The 20,285-nt window shown below is 39.1% G+C and overlaps 1 protein-coding gene across 1 annotated transcript in view; it reads left to right on the top strand.

Moving 5' to 3' along the window:
- Positions 1-1,656: 1,656 nt before the first annotated feature.
- TENT4B (terminal nucleotidyltransferase 4B) overlaps positions 1,657-20,285 on the top strand; it is a 27,480-nt gene continuing 8,851 nt past the window's right edge. Inside the window, exons 1-6 of the mRNA XM_042821391.1 lie at positions 1,657-1,706; positions 9,368-9,491; positions 14,321-14,367; positions 17,003-17,123; positions 18,111-18,218; positions 19,372-19,500. Of these exons, the coding sequence (XP_042677325.1) occupies positions 1,672-1,706; positions 9,368-9,491; positions 14,321-14,367; positions 17,003-17,123; positions 18,111-18,218; positions 19,372-19,500 (564 nt within the window). The 5' untranslated portion in view covers positions 1,657-1,671. The remainder of the gene's footprint in view (positions 1,707-9,367; positions 9,492-14,320; positions 14,368-17,002; positions 17,124-18,110; positions 18,219-19,371; positions 19,501-20,285) is intronic.

Here is a 20,285-nt window from a genome sequence, read left to right as displayed (position 1 = left end):
TAGATATTTTTTGAGATCAGATGAAGAACATTGTCTTGCTTTTGTTTCTGTGTTGTAATTGTATTATACGTCAGCTATAAACATTTTGTTAGCTAAAATCTATGTAAATTTGAATTGGCTACTGATCTTCTGAAGCTGCTCTTGTTACAATTTGGCCAAATGCCACAGTGCACCTACAGGTAGTAAAAGATACTCTTTCAGTGACAGTGAGTAGCAGTGTCAGCTCCTGGGATGACAGTACCTTGAAGCAAATGAAGAGTGTAACAGTATAATAATAAACTTCATCTCTCATTTCTTGTATGATGCAGGATGTGCCTGTAGGTACTAAGTCATTGAATGCTGAAATAGTTCACTTCAGCAACTGCTCCTCTGGGGTGTATCAGCTGCAGGGGCTCAGGAACACACTGTCCACAACCTCAGTTGACTGAGCAGTGTGTGGAGAGCTCAGCGACCCACTGAGTGCTGGCCAGTTGGGCTCCTCTGCTGCGTCTTGTGCTCGCTTCTTGGTGTGCTAGACAAATTCACTTACATTTCAATTTATTAACGAAATTATTTTGAGATGTTGGTTTCAGTAAATTAGTTGGATGAATCTTGAGTGCGTGGTGTGAGAGCTCTGAACAGCCTCATGTCCATTTTCTGCTTCTGTCAGAGCCTGCACACAAATTAATGCTGCGCTGGGGATGTCCCATCCTACAGAGGGACCCAGAGTTCAGCTGCCCGCTGTTATGTCTGGCCCCTTGGGAGGGTTTGACTCTCCAGCCGTTAGGATCCTTGTTTTATCACCACATACAGATTCTCTTGTCCTTGTGTCCGAGTAGAATTCAGCAGTTGTTGCAGTCACATTATGTCCTTAACAAGTCATTCTTTAGCATATAATGGTCTATATAAGTTCTAAGATTTTATGACTTTGGAAAGTATATTCAGAGAAAGGTGTTTTCTAGGCTCATACTGGTAGCTTGACAGGTGTACCAGCTCAATCTTCGAGAAAGAAAGGAAAAACCGTGATTTGATCTGCAGCTTTAGTCAGAGATTTACTCTTCTGGGTGCTGTGAGGAACATGTCTGATAGCCTGCGTGGGATGAGGAAGTGTTTTTTCCAGTTCTCACACTGAAGCTCCTGGGTGTGCATCTCTATCATTGAGAAGGGACCTCAGGAAACATTTTTCTGTGAGCTGCTGAAGTATTGTTCTTTTCTGGCTGTTACTGTTTGAAGCCATGTAACCCAGAGCAATTGAGCAGAGCAGAAGGCGGCTGGTGACTCCCTGGAATGCTGCAGGTTGCAAGTGTGGCACACAGCTTTGCACATGTTCTTTCTGGTGGCTGTGCAACTAAGCGAAAGCATCAGAATGCCAGAGAGCAAACTAGAATGTGAATAGGTAGATCATAATACATACCTGTAAGAGAGTATATTATTGGTTAAATGGGCCCCCAAATGAATACTCAGTTGTTAATCTGAACTTAGGTCACTTTGCACAGCCTTACTGTAAAGATAGCAAGTGATAAAAGAAAAAAGCTACCTGAAATGCTCCTTGTACCTTGCCACAGCACGTGTAGACCTTCTGCCTCCTCCTCCCTCAAAATGCACCCCTGCACAAACATCTGAGCACTGTCACATCTGAATTTGTGTTGCTGTTGTATCACAGAGCCACTGAAATGCAGAAACAAGTCCTAAATGGGAAGATCTGGTTCTGAGCATGTGCTAGGCAGGTGAGTTGTGGTCACAGTCCATTTTACTTGAAGAATATAAATTTAACATACAAATTTAAAGCTTTGTGCAAGATAGTAAGTGCTAACTTCAAATATTTATATTTAAAAAAAAAAAAAAAAAGTGCTTCTAACATGAAGTTCCAGCCGAGGTGACTTGTGGCTCTTTTCTGCATTCTTTGAATGTTTAAAATGCAGTCCCCAGAGCCCTCCCTGATCCCCCAGGTAGCCACCCAGCACTGTATTAACAGCTACAGGGTTCTGCGCTGATTTTTTTAGCTGGTACACTCAGATTTTAGATTTTATTTGAAAATGTTCTTGTGCTGGATCTGATAAGTCCTGTACTGCAGATGTAAATTGTAATTGGATGCAATATTCTGACGTCAAATTATTTGCAAGTTTGATCAAATGCTGTGTTACTGAAATGGAGCTGTCTGGAGTTGAGCTCTGTTCTGGGCAGTTCTTGCTGAGCAGCAGAGCAGTGTGCTTGTTGTGCAAGTGGCCGTGAGGGAGCTGTGTGCTTATCGTGGCTGCTGCTCTGCAAAGCCAGGTGTGTCAGCAGCTGCTGCCGTGGGGGAGCTCAGACCCGGCCCGGCTTTCTGACTGACTTGTTGTGAGCGGGGGGGAGGTGCAGGATTGCCTCTGCTCATTGTAAGGCTGCTGTGGGTGTGGAGCTCTGGAAGTTTAAATCAGCTCAGATGGAAGGAGGCTGAAGTGAATAACTGTGTTGCTCTCCTCTTCGTTTAACTGATCTTCCCAGTGAAATCTGTTACGGAGTGATAAGCGAGGAGAGCATTTACCAGGCAGAACGCACTGTGTGTGGGAGAGCAGACAGTTCTCTTCAGCTTTCTTCTGTTCCAGAGCTCTGTTCTGGGTCTGCATCAGGCTTGCTCGGCCCCACAATGGACTTGACACTCAGCTCAGAGGTGGCCTGGTATATGTGCTGAGGAAAGCCTGTGGTGTGAGTTGTAGCTTGGATCCCAGTCTCCAGGAGGAGAGCTGTTGTCCATCAGAAGTAGTGGACAGCCTTCAGAGAGTGCAGTGATCCTGCCTGTGCCCTGGCAGCATGCGGTGTCACTTAGTGGCACACCTCACATGGAGCACTTACACAAGAATATTTCCCACACTAACAAAATAGTAGCAGTGCGATAGTGGTGTGTGAAGAGCTTGATGTAGTGTTGTGTCTGAAGATAAATAGAGATGACTATAAGCTGACCTACTGGATCCCTCTGATCTATTTTAATAGTAAACACCATGGCTGGCATTCGCAGAACTGATCTGATGTGGTTGGTTTTTGTTTTTTGTTTGTTTGTTTGTTTGTTTTTTAAAAAAACACCTTTCTTCTCTCACCTGTTGTGTTGATTCAGGAGGTGTCAGGTCTAATTGCAGACCTTGGGGAGATGTCCCAAGGGTGACTTCTGTTACAGGGCTAGCACTAACCCCGACTCACTGTGTTGTTACAGCATTGCTGGGAAAGTGCAGCTAATATACATAGAACTGCTACTGATAACTATTTTACTTCTCATTAAAGCCTCGTTTCAAATATCTTACAAACCAGTGTTGCCTTCTCCAGGTGAGAGTTTTTTGACAAGAGAATCTGGCAGACTGTGGACTTACTGGTTCCTCACTATGGGAAACAGATACCTTTAATGTTTCAGAAGTTCTAGCTGTTCAGAATTCTACCTTGTTGCTATTGCAGAACATAGAATGTGCACACCAATAGTTGTGCTCTGCATCTAAAGGCTCTTTTTAATATAAATCTGTTTTCCAAATTATGAATTTGCAAAATGTGGAGCTGCTGTATATATTTCACTGTATTCCAACAGACTGATGCTTTTCTACAAGTGAGCTGAAGAGAAAGGCCTTGCAGTATTTTATGTGTGCTCACCAGAGGGGCTGCTGGAATGAGAAGTGTGTCTCAAGACATTAGCTGTTACTAAAAGTTGAAGCCATTTTGACACAGTGAAGAAAAATGCTCACTTGTGTGTTGTCAGAAAAAGGCAATCTCTTGTGTTACTTTTTGACTGTAATAATGCACTTGGAGTTGTAGTTAGAAGTTACTTGAGTCAGCTTAAAGAAGAGACTGTAGAAGAGACTGTTCATCTGCATTGAAGCAAAGGATCTCTAAAATAAACTAAAAAGAAACAAAAACAAACTGAAATGATGGTGATAATTTAAATTCAGTAATAGAAAAAGCTGCCTACAGTGCTTTCTTTTCCTTCTTGTGTTTTAGTATGTCTTGCTATTGCCAATGTGCAGTTATTTTAATGCTTTTTATGATGCTGTTAAACCAATAAGTTAACGGTAAGTTTGGGACATCACTAAAAAGCTCCTTTTTTTTTTTTTTTTTTTTTTTTTTTGGAAGGTCCTGGGGGAGTGGTGTTTATTGGGAGAAAGGAGGAGAGGCTTCACGGCATGATTTCAAATACTTGCACAGGACAGGCATTATAGGCTTTGTAATCTAAGTTTTTGTGGCATCTCTCTTTGTTCCACTGCTTTTGAAGAAATGTGATGATCAGTCAACCATGGCTTTTTAAAGTGAACAAGCTCCATTCGGGGAAATGTTTTCAAATTTAACATCAGAGTATTTAGATGAATCTTGGAACACACTGGTCCTGAAAGCAGGGTCTGGGCTCCTGCCTCACTTACTTATTTGGGAAAACATTGCCTGCCCTCAGTGTGAAAAGGCAGTTCTGTGAGTCACTCGGCAAGCTGGGGGTGCTGCTCAGAGGTGTCTGGCTGTAAGTGGATGAATGCAGCGGCCCAGCAGTGCAGCTCTCAGCAGCCCGGTCACACCTCCTTACGCTTTCCTATCTGTTACCTTACTAACAGGGAAATCTTTGGGGATTTTTCATTTTGAAGTTCCCATAAGACATGCGTGGCCACAAAATCTGGTTACTGTGTGACCTGTAGTACATTGATGTGATCCAGAGATTGAGGGTAGAAAGCGATGGCCAAAGTCTCTGTGGCTTTTGGAAGTTGTTTGCTTTGTTCAGTGTAATTTTAGTTTCTTATGAGGACTGATTCTACTTATTGTCATGAAGCTTAATTGCCTGTTAAATCACCTGCAGATGCACTTAGTTGTTATTTCTGTAGCTTAAAACCTAGCACACACTACAAGAATTAGTCTGCTACAGAGACGCAGGTGGTAGGGACAGGAGCTCAGCAGATGCTGTATATTTACTGCTCCCTTTGCTGCTCTAATGCTTGGTTTTGCTTCAGATTGAAGGTAGGCAAAATGATTTGTGGTCTTCATGTTGTCTGCTCTGTCCTGCTTTGTTACTGAATACGTGATGATGGTGATAATGATCTAGAAATAATTTTTTTAAATTATGAGCATTAAAACTGAAAAGCGAATTTGGGATGCTGCTAGAGAGTGCAGTGTTACTTCTGTATTTAAAAATACTGGAGGAGGGAGAGGTTTGGGCTCCCAGTGCTTTTCCTTTGCCTCAGTTTTGTTCAAAGTCCCTTCAGGACCAAACAGCTCACAAATGGAAGATGGACAAGCTTTGGTTCCCAAAACTTCTAAAGGATCAGAAATTTCTGCCATAATCCTGTTTGTTTCTTTGCTTTATAGTCACAGAAACAGTGCCGTCTTTTTCATAGTCAAGTATCCTGGGAAGCTTCAAACCAAAGTTGTTCTCTCTCTTCCTGTGCAATCCTGGCTTTCCTAACTGGAGTGGAGGGATGGATGCATCTGTGTTGTTTTCTTTTCCTCCGGAGTAGATATGAAATGGTGAGGGCAGCTGAACACTGTTGTACAGGAATGATTCAGCCAAAGAAAATTCGGATATAAAGACTTGTTCAATGATACAGAAGTACACTGTAAATATCCCATCCAGGTGTGGATATAAAATCAATAAGCTCTGAAATCGGAAGTGATTCATCTTAAAGCATAGAGTTTGGGGAGGCAGAAGTTGTGTGTTCATTCCCTGCTTCTGCCCACAGTCCACGGAGGTTCTTAATAATTTAAATTTTCATCACTTTGAAAATGGAGCTTCCTTCAGAACGTCCTGTAGGATAAATTGTAGAACATGAGCACTATGGAATTCTGGATCAGAAGCTGTGGGTAACACCCTTATCAGGGAAATTAAAACGTATGTCTGTGTAATTTCTGTTGTGCAGTGAAAGGTGAAGAAGAGCCAGAGCAAATGGATTTATAGTACTATTCTAAAATGACAAATGCAGGAAATTTTCAATTACAACTGATTTCTTTGGTTAGCATAGAACTGTACTTCAGCACACAATGGCAACAAGCTGCTATTCTGTTGTTATTATCTTTGTCTCCCTGCTCTGCTTAGGAATATGGCAGCTTGCTTCTCAGCATTTGGTCTGCACCAGCGTGTCTCCAGTTTCACGGAGCAGCATGGCTATAGGTAGCTCTCCTGGGCCCAGTTTTGAACCTGTTGGAGTGAGTTGTGCTGCTTCATACATCAGGCAACTGAGTTTGTGTCTGCGTGCAGAGCATTTCAAGCAGAAATCGCATTTTGTTTGTCCATGACTGCTTTTAATTGATTGGCAAAGGTGTGGTAGGGTTCATCCTCCAGAATAACAGCATCTTGGCCACGTAGTTGGAGAACCTTGGGTAGTGCTTTTAGAGCCCACAAGTTGTACTGCAAAAGAAAGTAAGGTCCTACTTCCCTATGACTCACAGCTTTCTGCCTTATTGCTGCGGGTCTGACAGGCTTTGTGTTCCTCACAGTGCTGCTCCAGGCTGTTGCAGTGTGATGTCCTTTTTGTCATTACAACTTTTGTGACCATCGTTTACTTTTTTAATGATGCATCATTGTCACTGTCAGGTAAACATAACAAGCACTGCAGTCCGTTGTATTCATGGCGTGTTCTCTGTAACTTCAGTTCTGTTTGGTCTGTAGAATTGTAGTGAGCTCATCTTAACACGGTTTGAAAGCAGGACACAATACAGCTGGTACTTGCTTTTAAGTCAAACTCAGAGCAACTGTAAGATTATTTTTTTTTCTCCCCACATGTTAAGACTTCCTTGGACACCGGACAAAGACGCGCTTATTTACGGCTATTTACTGTAATAAGTAAACTAATGCTCTTATGCATTGCAGACTACTCTCCTCATACATCCTAAGTAGCTGTAGGGTGTTGATAGCTTCAGTGTAACTCTAAAGCCAAGTAAAATAGCCCTGTGTGCTGTCATCAGGTTTATTACAGCGTAATTTCCTTTCAAAAACAAGCCTCCTTTTAAGGACTTTTATCTTAAATAGCTAATGAATGTAGTGGCATTCAATAACAAAATACTGTTATGATGCCAAAAATAACTTATTGGTCTCTTTGATCTTCATTTCAGCTGAAGATATAAAATTCCACTAGAGACTTAAGACAACAGGCTCCATTAATCTCAACAAATTGTTTCAAAAAACTGCAGCTATAGATGTTGATTAAGACAGTGAATAATCTTGGGTTTTAATTTTCAATACAGTTCGAGTTAACTCTGTATTAATTGGAGTCACGCTACCAAGTCATGCTGTTTTGCTCTGAAATCTGCATGTTACTGCTTCTGTTTATCTCGTCTTTGATTAATCATTCTCTCACTTGTTGGCAGCAGTTGCAGTGGGCAGGGAAGTGCGGTTCCAGGTGGAGCTGAGGGCTGCGCTCTGCAGCATGGCGCTCCTGGGGCTCGGGAGGTTTCCACCTGGCACACTGAGGGCTGCCTCTAGTACTGTTAAAGCCAGTCTTCTGTCACTGACAGAGTTCCCATTTCATTCTTGCTGTGTCTATGTTGTGTAGCAGTGTTTGGTGCAGGTGTGATGTGTCTGTTTGTGTCCTGTTTAATTTCTTCTCTTCACCATAAAAACTTGCACGGCTATCTAAGAGTAAGAGCAATCCAGATGTAGGCACGCATGATATTTATGTGTAGCACCTCAGTAGTTACATGCTTCCCAGGGATGCACCAACTGATGTATTTATCTCCATAGGAGCCTTGTGTGGGTGCGTTAATGGAGAAGGCACTGAGACCTGCAGTGTTTGCACGGCACAGACCTCTTTTGGCTTCAGGGACTTAAACTCCTGGTGGCGGTGTTTCCTGAAGTTGGGCTGAGGGAGCAGCTCGGCCCTGGAAGCCCAGGAGCAGCCAGGGCCACCAGCAGCTGGCAGAAGGGTTGTGCTGTGCTGCACCTTCACGTCTCCCCAGGTCCCTTGTTCTCTCGTGCTGGGCCTGTGCCGTCGTGTGCCCTCTGACAGCAGTGCGCACTCTGTTCTGCCTTTTAAAAACATCGCAGTGGGCCAAATGGCGCTGTGGGGGTAGCGAGGCTGCCCCAGGTTTGGGCTTGAGGCCTTGGCGAGATTCTCTCTGACGGTGACCTGGTTATATCCCCGTGAGGAGCTTTTTCAGAGGCGTTCTTCTCTTTGCATTAGCCATAGAGAGCCTGTGGTGATTGCCATCCCAGGCTAATGGGCCGTTGGCACAGTTGTCTTACAGATGTTGGATGTAATTCCAGTAAATGCTGGGTAAAAAGTAACATAGATATTTCATCCCTTGGTCTCTTACAGAAAGAAGCTTTTGTTGTTTGTAACATACAGTGCTGAAGAATGCAAGACAAGTCATGGACTGAGTTCTGTCCATGCTCTGATTCAGTCAAATACACCCTTCGGATGTTTCAGTCTGTTTTTTTGACACCTTTGTACAACTTGCAGTTATCAACATGTGATTTATTTAAACATGTGTGCAGTGGGGAAGTGTTGGATCCTGTGTCTGATCTAAGGATGTGCTTCTGTGAATTACTCCTTTTTGGTGATCCCCTGGAGCTTGAAGGGAGGATGTGTGCGTACTTGGAAACTAGAAACAATCTATTTAAATAAAATGTTACTGTAATGATCATTACAGAGAACAAATGAAATTAATTTCACTACTCTGTGCTAGAGCTCCTCTGTATTTTGTTGGAATTAAGGGTTTTTTTTGTGTCTGCTTTTTTGAATATGATGTTAGTCAAGCTGATGATGTGCGTATGATGCTATAGAGGTCTCCACATTGGTGGCACTGTGTGAAGACTTTGTTATTGCAGCTCTAGTAAAGGCAATGTAAATGTAACTTGCTGACTGTGAGCAGCACATATAACAGGGTAACTCACATCTGCCAAGTTGATTGTCTGCTTGTCAGGCAGTTTCTGAGCCACAACTGCTGTGTGCGTACTACTTACTTTCTTGTTATGGGGAGAGAATGCATATTCAGTTTGTGCCTTGTCTAAACAGTAAAAGCAGCAGTTTTTCTCGCTCTAGTACTGGCACATTTACTATAAACTTTTTTGAAAGCTTGGGGCTGGATATAGACTGATGCCTGGAATTCCCTTGCTGGTGCCAGGGGCAGGCTGGGAAGTGCTGGCTGAAAACCTCCTCTTGGAGCTTTTGAGCTGGATGTGCTTTAAGCTTACAGCTGCATTCTTAGTTGAAGACTGAAATGTTCTGTATAATGCTGACTTTACACAGTGCAGCTTCTGATGTGAAGGTACTTTAGCTTAGCGTTGCTTCCATACGTATGGTGCAAGTTAGTGTAAGGAAACTAATGGGAAACTAAATCTTGCTAAGTGTTGCAAATCTAGGTCTAAAAAATATATATATATTATTTATTGCATGATGCTCATAGACTGGTCCTTAACTAGGAGTATTTGTTTTGTTTTGTTTTGTTTTTTTTCTTCCAGTCTTCATGAAGAAATCATTGACTTTTATAAGTATATGTCTCCCAGACATGAAGAAGAGAGAATGCGAATGGAAGTGGTGAACAGGATAGAAAACGTTATAAAGGAACTCTGGCCTAATGCAGATGTGAGTAGGACACTGTTCTGTTTGTTAAAATATAAAAGACAGCATTTTGTGCCTGCTTAGTCTTTGAAGTTCTGAAAACACTGTTTATTCTTCTGTTTAAAAATAAATAAATAAATAAGGCTTTCTAGTCAAATAAGAGAGGTGATGTTTATTTCTATGGTAATATAGGTCAACATTTTATATCACGCATAAGAACAGAAAAGAACAAAGACAAGCTAGACCTGTAGTCAAAGAAAAGATGTAAGATATGGCAAAATAATGTTTAATCTCATTAATAATTATTAAGACGAAGGTAAATTTATCAGGCAGGCAGACATGCTTATACTGTACCACGTTTAAAAAAAATGAATTCTGAAACACATAGCTGAGTGAAAAAGTCTGCGGCAGGACTTCTAGTCCAAAGACCTGCAGTCTTGAATAAATCTCTGGTGAAATGCTAACAATGCCATGCTATGTAGACCATAATGGGCAGTTAAACTGAATTGAAATATCTTACAAATGTAAATTATCCAGGTTTCTGTACAGAAAAAAAACCAACTCTGCAGATCTTTTTACTATATATTGAGCTTTAAATCTCTAATGCCCCTTTCCACTGAAGGTAGGTTTTTGCCAGTGATTCGTTCAGCTGAAGCAAGTTTCTCCTCTGTATTTATGAGCTGTGTATTTATGGTTTGTTTTGTTTATAATAAATGATGGATTGAAGAGAAACTAGAAAAGCTTCTTTTACATCTCAAGAAATTTTTGTGGAGACACTGTTGGGTTTTTAGCATAATTGTTTCTGCTAACATGGTGATCATTTCCAGAATGCAGATTTGTAGCCTTAGTCATTTATCTACAGATAAATACAGATAACAGTAGCTGAAAATAAGGACTTGCTAACCAGAACAACAAACCAAATTCAGACAGCAAAATCTTTAGTTTAAGGAATGCACTTTGATCCTGCCACAGTAGAAGGTAATGTTATGACATGAGTGACGTTAACCTGCTATTCATTTCAGATCTTCCTAACATTTTTTTCTGGGAAGTGTTTTCAGAGATTGGCAGAGTGACTACTGGAATTCAGTATGAGCTATCTGTATGTGTTTGTTTTAGTGTGTGAAATACACTGCTGTCTTCAAGGTAGTTCACGTGTTACAGACAGCATGTTAGTGATGTATATAATGTGGAAAGAGCACACCAGCCTCTTGTCTGACTGTCATCAAAGCCTACCTCACAGAACTTCAGGGGGTCGGTGCAGTCAGTACTACACATTGGGTAATTTTCTCTTTGAGGAAAAAGCAGTAATTTTTCTAATGGAACTGTGCCAAACTTGGGTATATCTCACAGTGTTGTGTAGCTCTCCACTAACAGTGAGGAAACAAGGATGTGTATAGCCTGTTCAAGAGCAGGAGTGGTGGGATGCCACCGTGACAAGAAACACTGCTGGCCTTGAACAGTGCTTACTCTGATGCACCTTACCAGAATCTTGTAGTGGTGAATTTCACCGAGAAAACACATTATTTTCAGCCTAGAAAAGATGCCACTGTTGTCCAGACAAGTTTATGTGCTGTAGGCTTACTAGCTTAATGGTGTGGGTGGATTTATTACTTGGGCATCTTTCTTTGTTACTGCCGGACTTCTGAACGGTGCACCAGAATTTACTGCTTTCCAGGGTGTTCTAACCATTTGTAGGACAGACTTAACCTGTGGAAGCTAGATCTTTGATTGATTGATTGATTGATTAGATATATGACTTTGGGTTATTGAGAAAATATTTTTAATCTATCTAACATACTGTTACTGGTTTTTTGAAGCCATAATCTTTTTAAGAACTGGAGTTGTGCCAGCTTATAACCTGGCAATTACGGTAATGCCATTTTTCTAATACTTTACAGACCTGCTTGGGAACTAACTGCTGACCTTGACTTCTAACTTGGACAGCCATCTCTGATTTTCCTGTCTTTTCAGTTAATCACTAAACTTCTGAAAATCGTACTGGTTCAGTACTTCCAAAATCTGAGTACTGAGTACATGCTCTGAGAAGGTGGAGTGGTGTCTGGTCCAATGTCCTCTGCTGTAGCTGTAGTGTAAAGTGATTAGTTAATGTTTAAGCTGTTCGCTTTGACTGGTAGATGCAGCAAATCCAGCTAAAATAAACCTTCAAGTTAAACATAGACATTCAGCTTTGTGTATGTTGTAAAAATCTGATACCACGGGAAGTAAAATCAGATTTCATGAATCTAATTGTATAGAGATAGTGTGGAATGTGTGTGCAGTTTTGTTTTTTTTTTTTCATTTTCCTGTTTCATGTCAGAAAAGGCTGAAAAAGCAGATGAAGAGGGGTAAAACTAGGTATCCTAAACTGTTACTTTATTTATAGAAGTTAGCAATTGTGTCATTTGCTCTCTTACTCAAGGGAATGTGCTTAGAAGGAAACATTCCTAGTAAGTGAGAACTGTTCTTGGCATCGGCAATGCTCTGACCATAAGAAAGGCTTTAATTACACTGGAACTGAACAACTCAAAACATTAAATGAAGGCATTTAATGGAGGCACAACAGTTTTTGAGTAGTTGAATCTGAAAAGCTGAGTATTCAACAAGTACTTCAATGGAGTTTAGGATGCATTTGTCATAGTGCCCTCAGCTTCATGTCTGAGTGTGTGGCCTCACTGAGGCAGTGTTGTGTGCTTCATGCACTTCAATTATAAAAATACTACGATTGGAAATAGTAGGACTGTTTATTTTTGTAGACTTCAGAAAATTCATATTTTAACTTAATGATGTAGCAGAATTTGAATTGGCTACGGATAGATTTGTTCTTTGTCCTGATGTGGGGATTTTGATAGGACAGAGTTCCCCATGTTTTGTGGGTTTCCAAGTTCAGTTCTGCACAGTGAGGACATATTTGGACATGTACCGTTGTGAAAGCTCCTTCAGGAACTCCGGAATCTGACTCGAACAAGTTTATGGCAATAAATAGTGACAGCAGTAGGAGTCCATTGCAGTACTACGAAGTGCTGTCTTATGAAGGCGTGTTCTTACCTCTGTCTACACAGAATAAAAATAAAGTGAACAGTACTGGCACAGTGTAAAAACCAACACGTCTCTCGTAATAGTATCCTGCATTTGGGATGCTTTTAATGTGAAAATGGCTATACAACTACTGTGGATTAAGTTCTACTTTGATAATAAATCTGAATCTTTTAAAATCTGTTCTGATTTCCCCTCTCTTCCTCTTCCATCCCTGTAGTTTTGATGGATGAGAGAGGGATTGGAGTGTGGGTGTGGGTTTCTTTTATAATAGTTCAGTTTATCATACTCCAAATTATTGTACAAGAGCAGATGTTCTCTCATTCCTTTCAGCAAAGGTCATATACGTTGTATCAGTAAGTTTATGAATATTTTCAGGGTTGTTTATTTAACAAGGGCTTTCTTTGCTGTTGAGTGGAACACACTCCTTTGTTTAGTAATGTGAAAGCATATTTGGACTTTCTTAACCCATCCACGATGTTTGCTTTATTATGAAAAAGTACTTTTCAGACTTTGGTGGTGGAATAAATCCTGATCTGACTGGCCCCAAACAGTTTGATAGAGTGCTTTTTTAAAAAAATTATCGTAAGTTTAAGATTATTTTTATTACATTCCTATCTTTAGCATGTCTTGTCTTTCTTCTTTTGTCAAGATCTGGTAAAATATTGATACCAGTGCAGTAACATCTCTTGCAATCTTTTGTACTGTGAGTAGCTATGGACTTTGAACATTAAGTTTACTGCAGTTGCGTGCTTTTTGTTGGCCTTAGGAATAAGAAAGGTTAAAGAGTGAGGTGATGCAAAATAATCAAGAGGAAGAATTTGTGTTCTGCTTCTTAGCCTTTTAAAGTGTAAAAGCACTTATTTACAGAACATCATCTTTTCCTGTCTCTCTCTTTTCTTATCCCAAAGGGAAAAAATATGAAAAGTGGGTCACTTGACATACACATAGGTGGAAATCAAGCTAGTTTGTGAGACTCATTAAGGCAGAATATGTAACTGTAAGGTGGCTCCAGGAAGTGCATCAGAAGACAGTCTAGTTGAAAATTAGTCCAAATGTGTAGATAACTTTCCTTTGAAGTCTCTCCAGTCCCCTCTGAGACTTGGATTGTGAGTCTGACCCCCCGGTGAGGCTTGGTACATTAAAGAGATTGAGGTTTCGGACAGCTTGCAGTACGTACACAATGTTTTAAACTTCCAGTGCTAATAAAAATCCAGCACAGTGAACTGAATCTGCATGATCATGTGACAGTTCCTGAAGCTATTTTGTTTTGCTGTTTTAGAGAGAGTTGTGCTACCTGTATTTCAGGAAAAAAAACCAACAACAGAAACTATTAGGTTTAAATTTTTTATTATTTTAAGTATACAAAGCAACAGAAATATATAAAGCTAAATTCTGAATATGTGTTTAAAAACAGAAGGGTATACTTAAAGCAAAACAGAATTGATCTGACTTTTTTTTGTGTTGTCTTTTGTGTGTGTGTGTTCTGTCAGTCATCAGTGTTCTAAAATCATCTGGTTTATGGCTTTTGCCAAACTTGGTTATAGTAAAAATCCTGATATTAAGAAAAAGTTTACTAGGAGAAAAGTTGAAGTTGTTAATGTTATTATCTGTGCTTGTGTAATCATTAATTATTTATACTACGTTAGGTATGTAAATGCTGTGCCAGAAAAGAGTGCTTTCTTTCACAATGTACCTGCTAGCAATACCTAATTCTGCCAATGGAGGGTAGCAGCAATCATCCTGTACAAGCAACTGTAGAAAATTTGTCTTCTGAAACCTGTAAGTCTGATTTCTTACGCACTGTTCTTGTGTTCCAGGTGCAGATATTTGGAAGTTTTAAAACTGGTTTATATTTACCTACAAGGTTAGTAATTTTGCTGTATAAATTTCATACAGGAGAAAGGATATCCTGTGGAATCTGTAGCCCTGTAGAGATTTATCCAATATCCCAGTATCTGTTACTTGTGCATACATGTCCACACACTTCTTTTAATAAGAAAGGGTTGTGCTATTAATACTCTGCAGAATGTGCAGAAATCCAGTAATTAGTGCTACTGGCTGTAATACATCTATATAGGCTTCACATTATCAGTAAAAGATCTGAATTATTACACTGTGGAAAAAAAATCACAATTTTCTTTTCTTTTTGACTTTATTAAGAAACTGAACCAACATAAGAAGTCAACCTTCTTATAGAAAAGCCAAATTTCATCATCTAGAGATGAAAACATGTAGGGCTACCTTCTTAATGTTAGCATTGAAGATTAAAAATATATATATCGATGTTGTACCGTTTCTTTTCCTTTATCTTCTTTTGTGAAATCTGTATAGTAGTTAACCTCTACCTTTTCAAAATCTGTTACTAGTTTTCATAAAGAAAATCATTGCTCTGTGACTTTATTGTCTTCTGTATAGAAATTTGTGAGTATTTTTGGCAATTAAATAGAAATAGAATCAAAGGCTTAAACGGCTGCAGGAAATAAAGACATTTATGTAGCGTAAGTCTGAGATTAACATTTTAATTCAGTTCTGTAGATATTCCAAAATATTCTTTGGGAACGTGAGAAATTAATATCCAGTACTGACTGTGAGTGGTACCTGAGTCATCTCACCTTCTGATGTCAGATCATGAGGGTTACAATGTGAACTGTTGGAATCTAAAGAGTTGCAGAAACCTGAATTGGTCCTTTTTTTTTTTTTTTTGTAAGAAGTTAGAAGGCCTACAAATATATATTGTTTTCATTCTTGGCCTCATTCTTGGCCTTTTCAAGATAGATTTTTAAATGGGCTTAATTAAACTTGATTGTACACTGGTAATGCAAGAGATTCCTATCCACGTGACTAATAGCTATAGTTCTGTATGTATTTGCTTGACTGTTTTGAAGTTGATGGAATAACAAGAAAAGGTTTGTTGTTTTCTACTTGATTCCATATACTTTGTTTTCTCCATATTGGTTTCAACTGAGTTTTTGGCGGACTGTGTTTTTAATTCTCTTAATCTGTGCTGGAATTTCTTTAATATCCTTTTACTTATACAAAATCTTCAGTATCAGTTATGTGATTGCTCTGCTGCTGGGTCTTTGTATTATCTTGCAGGTAATATGTTTCCTCAAGTGATGAGAGGGCTGCCTTTTCTTTCTTAATGTACATAAGACATCTCCTACTCCCACCATCAGCATCACTGGTGTGTTAAACACTAGTTTAGTTAAAGTAAATTAGAAGAGAAGAGTTCAGCACCAATTCCTGCTCTCCAAGCAGGTTTGAACATGGTTATTGGAAACGTGCTGAATGCTACCTGTCCTTGTCAGCTAAATGGTATGCAGTTGAACTGGTGCTGAACTTGCCTGTTGCTGACATTAGTTGTTGTCAAGAGATGTTTCATCTAGTGCAGATGTAGTTTCTTTGAATGCCTTGAGGATGTTGAAGCATTGTTATTTGTGAATGAGCAAAGCTATGAAACCTATGTGGAGTAGAAGGGGGAAAGATAGGGGTAGTGTTACTACTTTTTTTTTTTTTTTTTTTTTCTTTTTACTGTGTTCTGTTATGCAGTTCTCCATATTCCTGAAATGACCTTAGTTATACTTAACTATAGGGTTATACACTTGCCTTCTTTGCATAGGAAATCAAGAAAAAAGACAAGAAAAAGAGTAATTAGGGTTTTAGCTCCTTGCGTAGCCAAATGAACGTCAGCGTGCGTTGGCAGGAAGTTAGAGGGATGGAGATACTTCTTCAAGGAGCTGAGTTAATGAGTGAAGTTAACTAGAAGGTTTGATCTTATTTAACAGCTTGTTGCTTCCTGAAAAGTTGCCACGTTTTTCTCTCTCCTTCCCTGCTCCCTGTTGTTAGCACTACATGCCAGCTGCTTACCACGCGCCCACTTTGGTGCTGGGATCATCTGGAAAACAACCTTTGAGTTGTGAGGAGGCAGGAAATTACCCTCAGAGTGTGGGGTTTTGTTTTGTTTTGCATGTGGAGGGAGAGGGGTTGAGTGGGTTTCTGCCAGGCTCATTAGTATATGAATTGATTTGCTGTAGGTTAGACAAATACCAGACTTGGACTAAAGAGGACAGGACTGTGCATCTGGGAGAGGAAGATGAGGAGCAGGGCTTTCCCTTTCAGTGTCTACCTGTTAAATTGACTTTAATGATGAATGCAGCCCTTATATGATTCACAGTTATTTACCTTCTTGCTCTAAATTACTCTGGAGAAGCTGATCCCTCTCTGCTGACTGTGTGATGTGAGGAGATTCATATCTGACTTGGGCAAGCCAGTTGACTGTACGTGTGTCAGCCCTCTGCTCTTGGTAATCTGAAATGTTCTTTATCTTCCCAAGCGTAAGAATTCACCCCCACCCCTTTCCAAAGAATATAAAGAATAAATTATTTGGCTAAGCTGCATTCCATCAGCTTACTGCTAGTTACATGTGGGTATCAATTGTCTGTCTTTTTGGTGTATTGGTCTTTTAATTTGAATGTATCTATGTCTTCTTTTCATTTCAGCGATATTGACTTAGTTGTGTTTGGAAAATGGGAGACGTTACCTCTTTGGACCCTGGAAGAAGCTCTTAGAAAGCACAATGTAGCAGATGAAAACTCAGTAAAGGTTTTAGATAAAGCAACTGTAAGTTTGGGAAAGAAGGGTATTTCCTTTTTTAAACTAAATTTCTAGACTAAGGAGGATCATGTTAAAAGGATAAATAAGCAGAAGCTACTTCACATCAAAATAGGAAACTTTTTATTTAATGATGGTTTAATTTCTGACAAAATAATTGGTGTTCCAAGAAAACATTTCGTCTATTGGGAAAAAGTCTTTAGAGTTTCCACACAGCACAGCATATGCTTGCTTTCAAGTGTGGTTATGCTAGTCATTGAGGTGAATTAATGAGATCAAACTTGTAAATTTCTGGACAGAATTTGTAGTAAGTAAGTGAAATATATGTATTTTTTATTGTAAGTAAGCAGACATAATATGCTTTCGTATAGAATTAATGAGTACAGTATAAGTATTGCATAAATATTTAATGGTATTTCTTGTGCAGGATGGGATTAATTCTATTCTGACTTCCTCCCTTTTGCTTGTTGTAAGACTGTGGTAAGGGTGTTGAAGTTTAAGCAGATGTCTGACTGCTGTCATTAGTGAAAGACATAATTTAGAAATCATGCAGGTGGAGATACAGTAGAGTGCTCTCAATACCTTCTGCTTCTTGTTTAAAGATAACGTTGCTGAGGAATCTGTGTGTTTTCTTAGGAGGATGTCTGTTACCATTTATTTCTTAAGCGTTTGTCTCCCTCTGCTGTTTGTTTCTCCTGCTAGAGCTGCGCTGCACCAGAAACTGGCTAAAACCAATGTAAAGTAGATAACTTTGAAGCTGCAGTGTTATGTTTTGTTAAAACAGTGTAGTGAACTGAAAACAACATATGTGAGTTAAGAAAAGCAAAATTTGAACAGGTAGGCAGTGTGTGTTCATAACTAGTTAGGAGACCTGTTTTTCTTATTTGCCTTCTCTATGAATTCATAAGATATATCGGTTTTATTGATGCATAGCATTAAGAATGAAAACAAACGTGTGTTGGAAGTGTGTTGACTTAATCTGTCTTTCTTTTGCAGGTACCTATTATTAAACTGACAGATTCCTTCACGGAAGTAAAAGTTGATATCAGTTTTAATGTACAGAATGGGGTTAAAGCAGCACAGCTCATCAAAGATTTTATCAAGGTTAGGCAATACTATGATAGGGCTGTAGAGCTTTATATTCATGTGGTGACTTAATTCGTTTTACTTTGAGCTGCATCCTTACTGCAGATATGTATTCACAGTTAGTTTTTGTTGTCTGGTAGTACTGCATGTAATTCTTAGGTTTATTGCCATCAAATACATGAAAAGAGTAAAATGTACAAAGGGAATACATATGGAAATGTTACAGTGGTACAGTGACTAATGAAAATGCACTAATACTGACTTTGAATGTTCTGCTCTTGTAACTGTGGTTCCGTGAACATAAAATCAGTAGTGCTCTGCAGTCTTGTAGCAGGTAGGAATAATCTTGGTCTCGATTGAATACTGTTCCAGTATACAAATGCTGATAAAGTTAGACACAGCGAGTTATGGTTCAGGAGTTCCCTGATAGCTGTCTCATAGATCCTATTACCTTTTGGCTTTTTTCTCATCATGTTGGATGTATTACAGTATCTGGATATTACGGTGTCTTTATGTACATTTTGCTATTCGGTGTATGGGACGCTTGTGGTAGATGTTGTATCAAAATAGTAGAAAGTGTTACTTGGATTTTCATGTTCTGTGTAAGGATATGAAGTGCAGTCTCATTTTGGTAATATGGTATTGATTTTCTACTGCTAAGTGCTTTGTTTTGTTTTTAGCCTAACAATAAGAAAAAGTATTTCAATAGTTAAATAAGCAAAACTCCTTTGGGAAAATCTGTAAGTCTGAATAAAGCAAGCACTTAAAATCAAAATGATTAGAAATCATGTACATCTGTCTTGATAATGTCATTGAGTTGCAAGGTAACTTCCGAGTATTGGGGGATTTTCTCAGTTGCTGATGATCTAGATGCATGGAGTTCAACTTGTTAATTGTTTATTCTTTTATGTGTATATAGCAGTAAGTATGAAAGTAACTCAATTTGTTTCTACGCTGTCTTCTACTTAAACCTACAGAACTTTTATAGGAGAAAAAAACCTCTTTATTCTTTGCTCAATTTTGGCATAATAGCCTTGAGTACTTGTCTGTCTAGTCCTGTCTGTGTGTGCTTACATGAACCTTCCTCCTAAAATTTGTGTATGTGAGGCTTTTTAGCATCAACTGTTTATATGCATCAGGGTATCCTGAAACTTTTTTTGTTCTTTTTCAGAAATACCCTGTATTACCATATCTAGTTTTAGTATTGAAACAGTTCCTGTTGCAGAGGGACCTTAATGAAGTATTCACAGGTGGAATTGGTTCTTACAGTCTTTTTTTAATGGCTGTCAGTTTCCTTCAGGTAAGCTTAATGAAATCTATTATCTGTTGATGCTAATAGGCATATATTAAAGAGTTTAATTGTTAATAATTTAATCCCTTTTGTTTGTGGTTTTGCACTCCCTTTTCATTTATAATAGTCACATCGCAGCTGTCTTCTCTTCTGTCTTCCATACTGCTGCTTCTGGAATTAGAGATGTTTGGAACATCCATTAGTGTATCAATACCAGGTCTTGAGCGTGGTACTGTCAGTGTTAGGCACAGCTGTTCTTTGTAACACTTGGTTTCAAGATCGTACATTCTGCATATAGTTAAATGAATACAACAGAATTTTATTTGCTTGTTTTGGTTTTTCACCTGGAAGAGAGTAAAGATTTTACTGTCTGTTAAATACTAGAGAACAGAATACTAGAGAACAGAATTCGTAAGCTAAATCCATTTTGTTATTTTGGGCTGAGAAAACACTTTGCGGAGGTACAAAGTAGCAAGTTCTCTCTTTTAGCCTCATTTTTTTTCTTGTGTTTAATCTTATTCTTTAACTACTTGTGTACACTATGTGTGTGTATATTTGTACTTTTTCACACTGTAGTTACTTCTAAACCTGACCCTTGAGCTGGAGATCAGTGTTTGCTCAGTGCAATTTTCAGTTGACAGCCAAGCAGAAAAGAAATGAACGTAGCAGGCATATCTTTCTGAAACAAACCCAAACCTCTCCCATTCCCATTTTTTGAAAAACTGTAACTAGTGGCATCTCCATTTGCAAAAAAAACTGATCCAGTCAGGTTTTATAACAATTACAAAACCAAT

Source organism: Centrocercus urophasianus, unplaced genomic scaffold, assembly GCF_019232065.1.
Source record: "Centrocercus urophasianus isolate 14NV4802_14NV808 unplaced genomic scaffold, USGS_Curo_1.0 seq_2, whole genome shotgun sequence".
NCBI lineage: Eukaryota > Metazoa > Chordata > Aves > Galliformes > Phasianidae > Centrocercus > Centrocercus urophasianus.
This window is presented reverse-complemented; position numbering and strand designations above follow the sequence as displayed.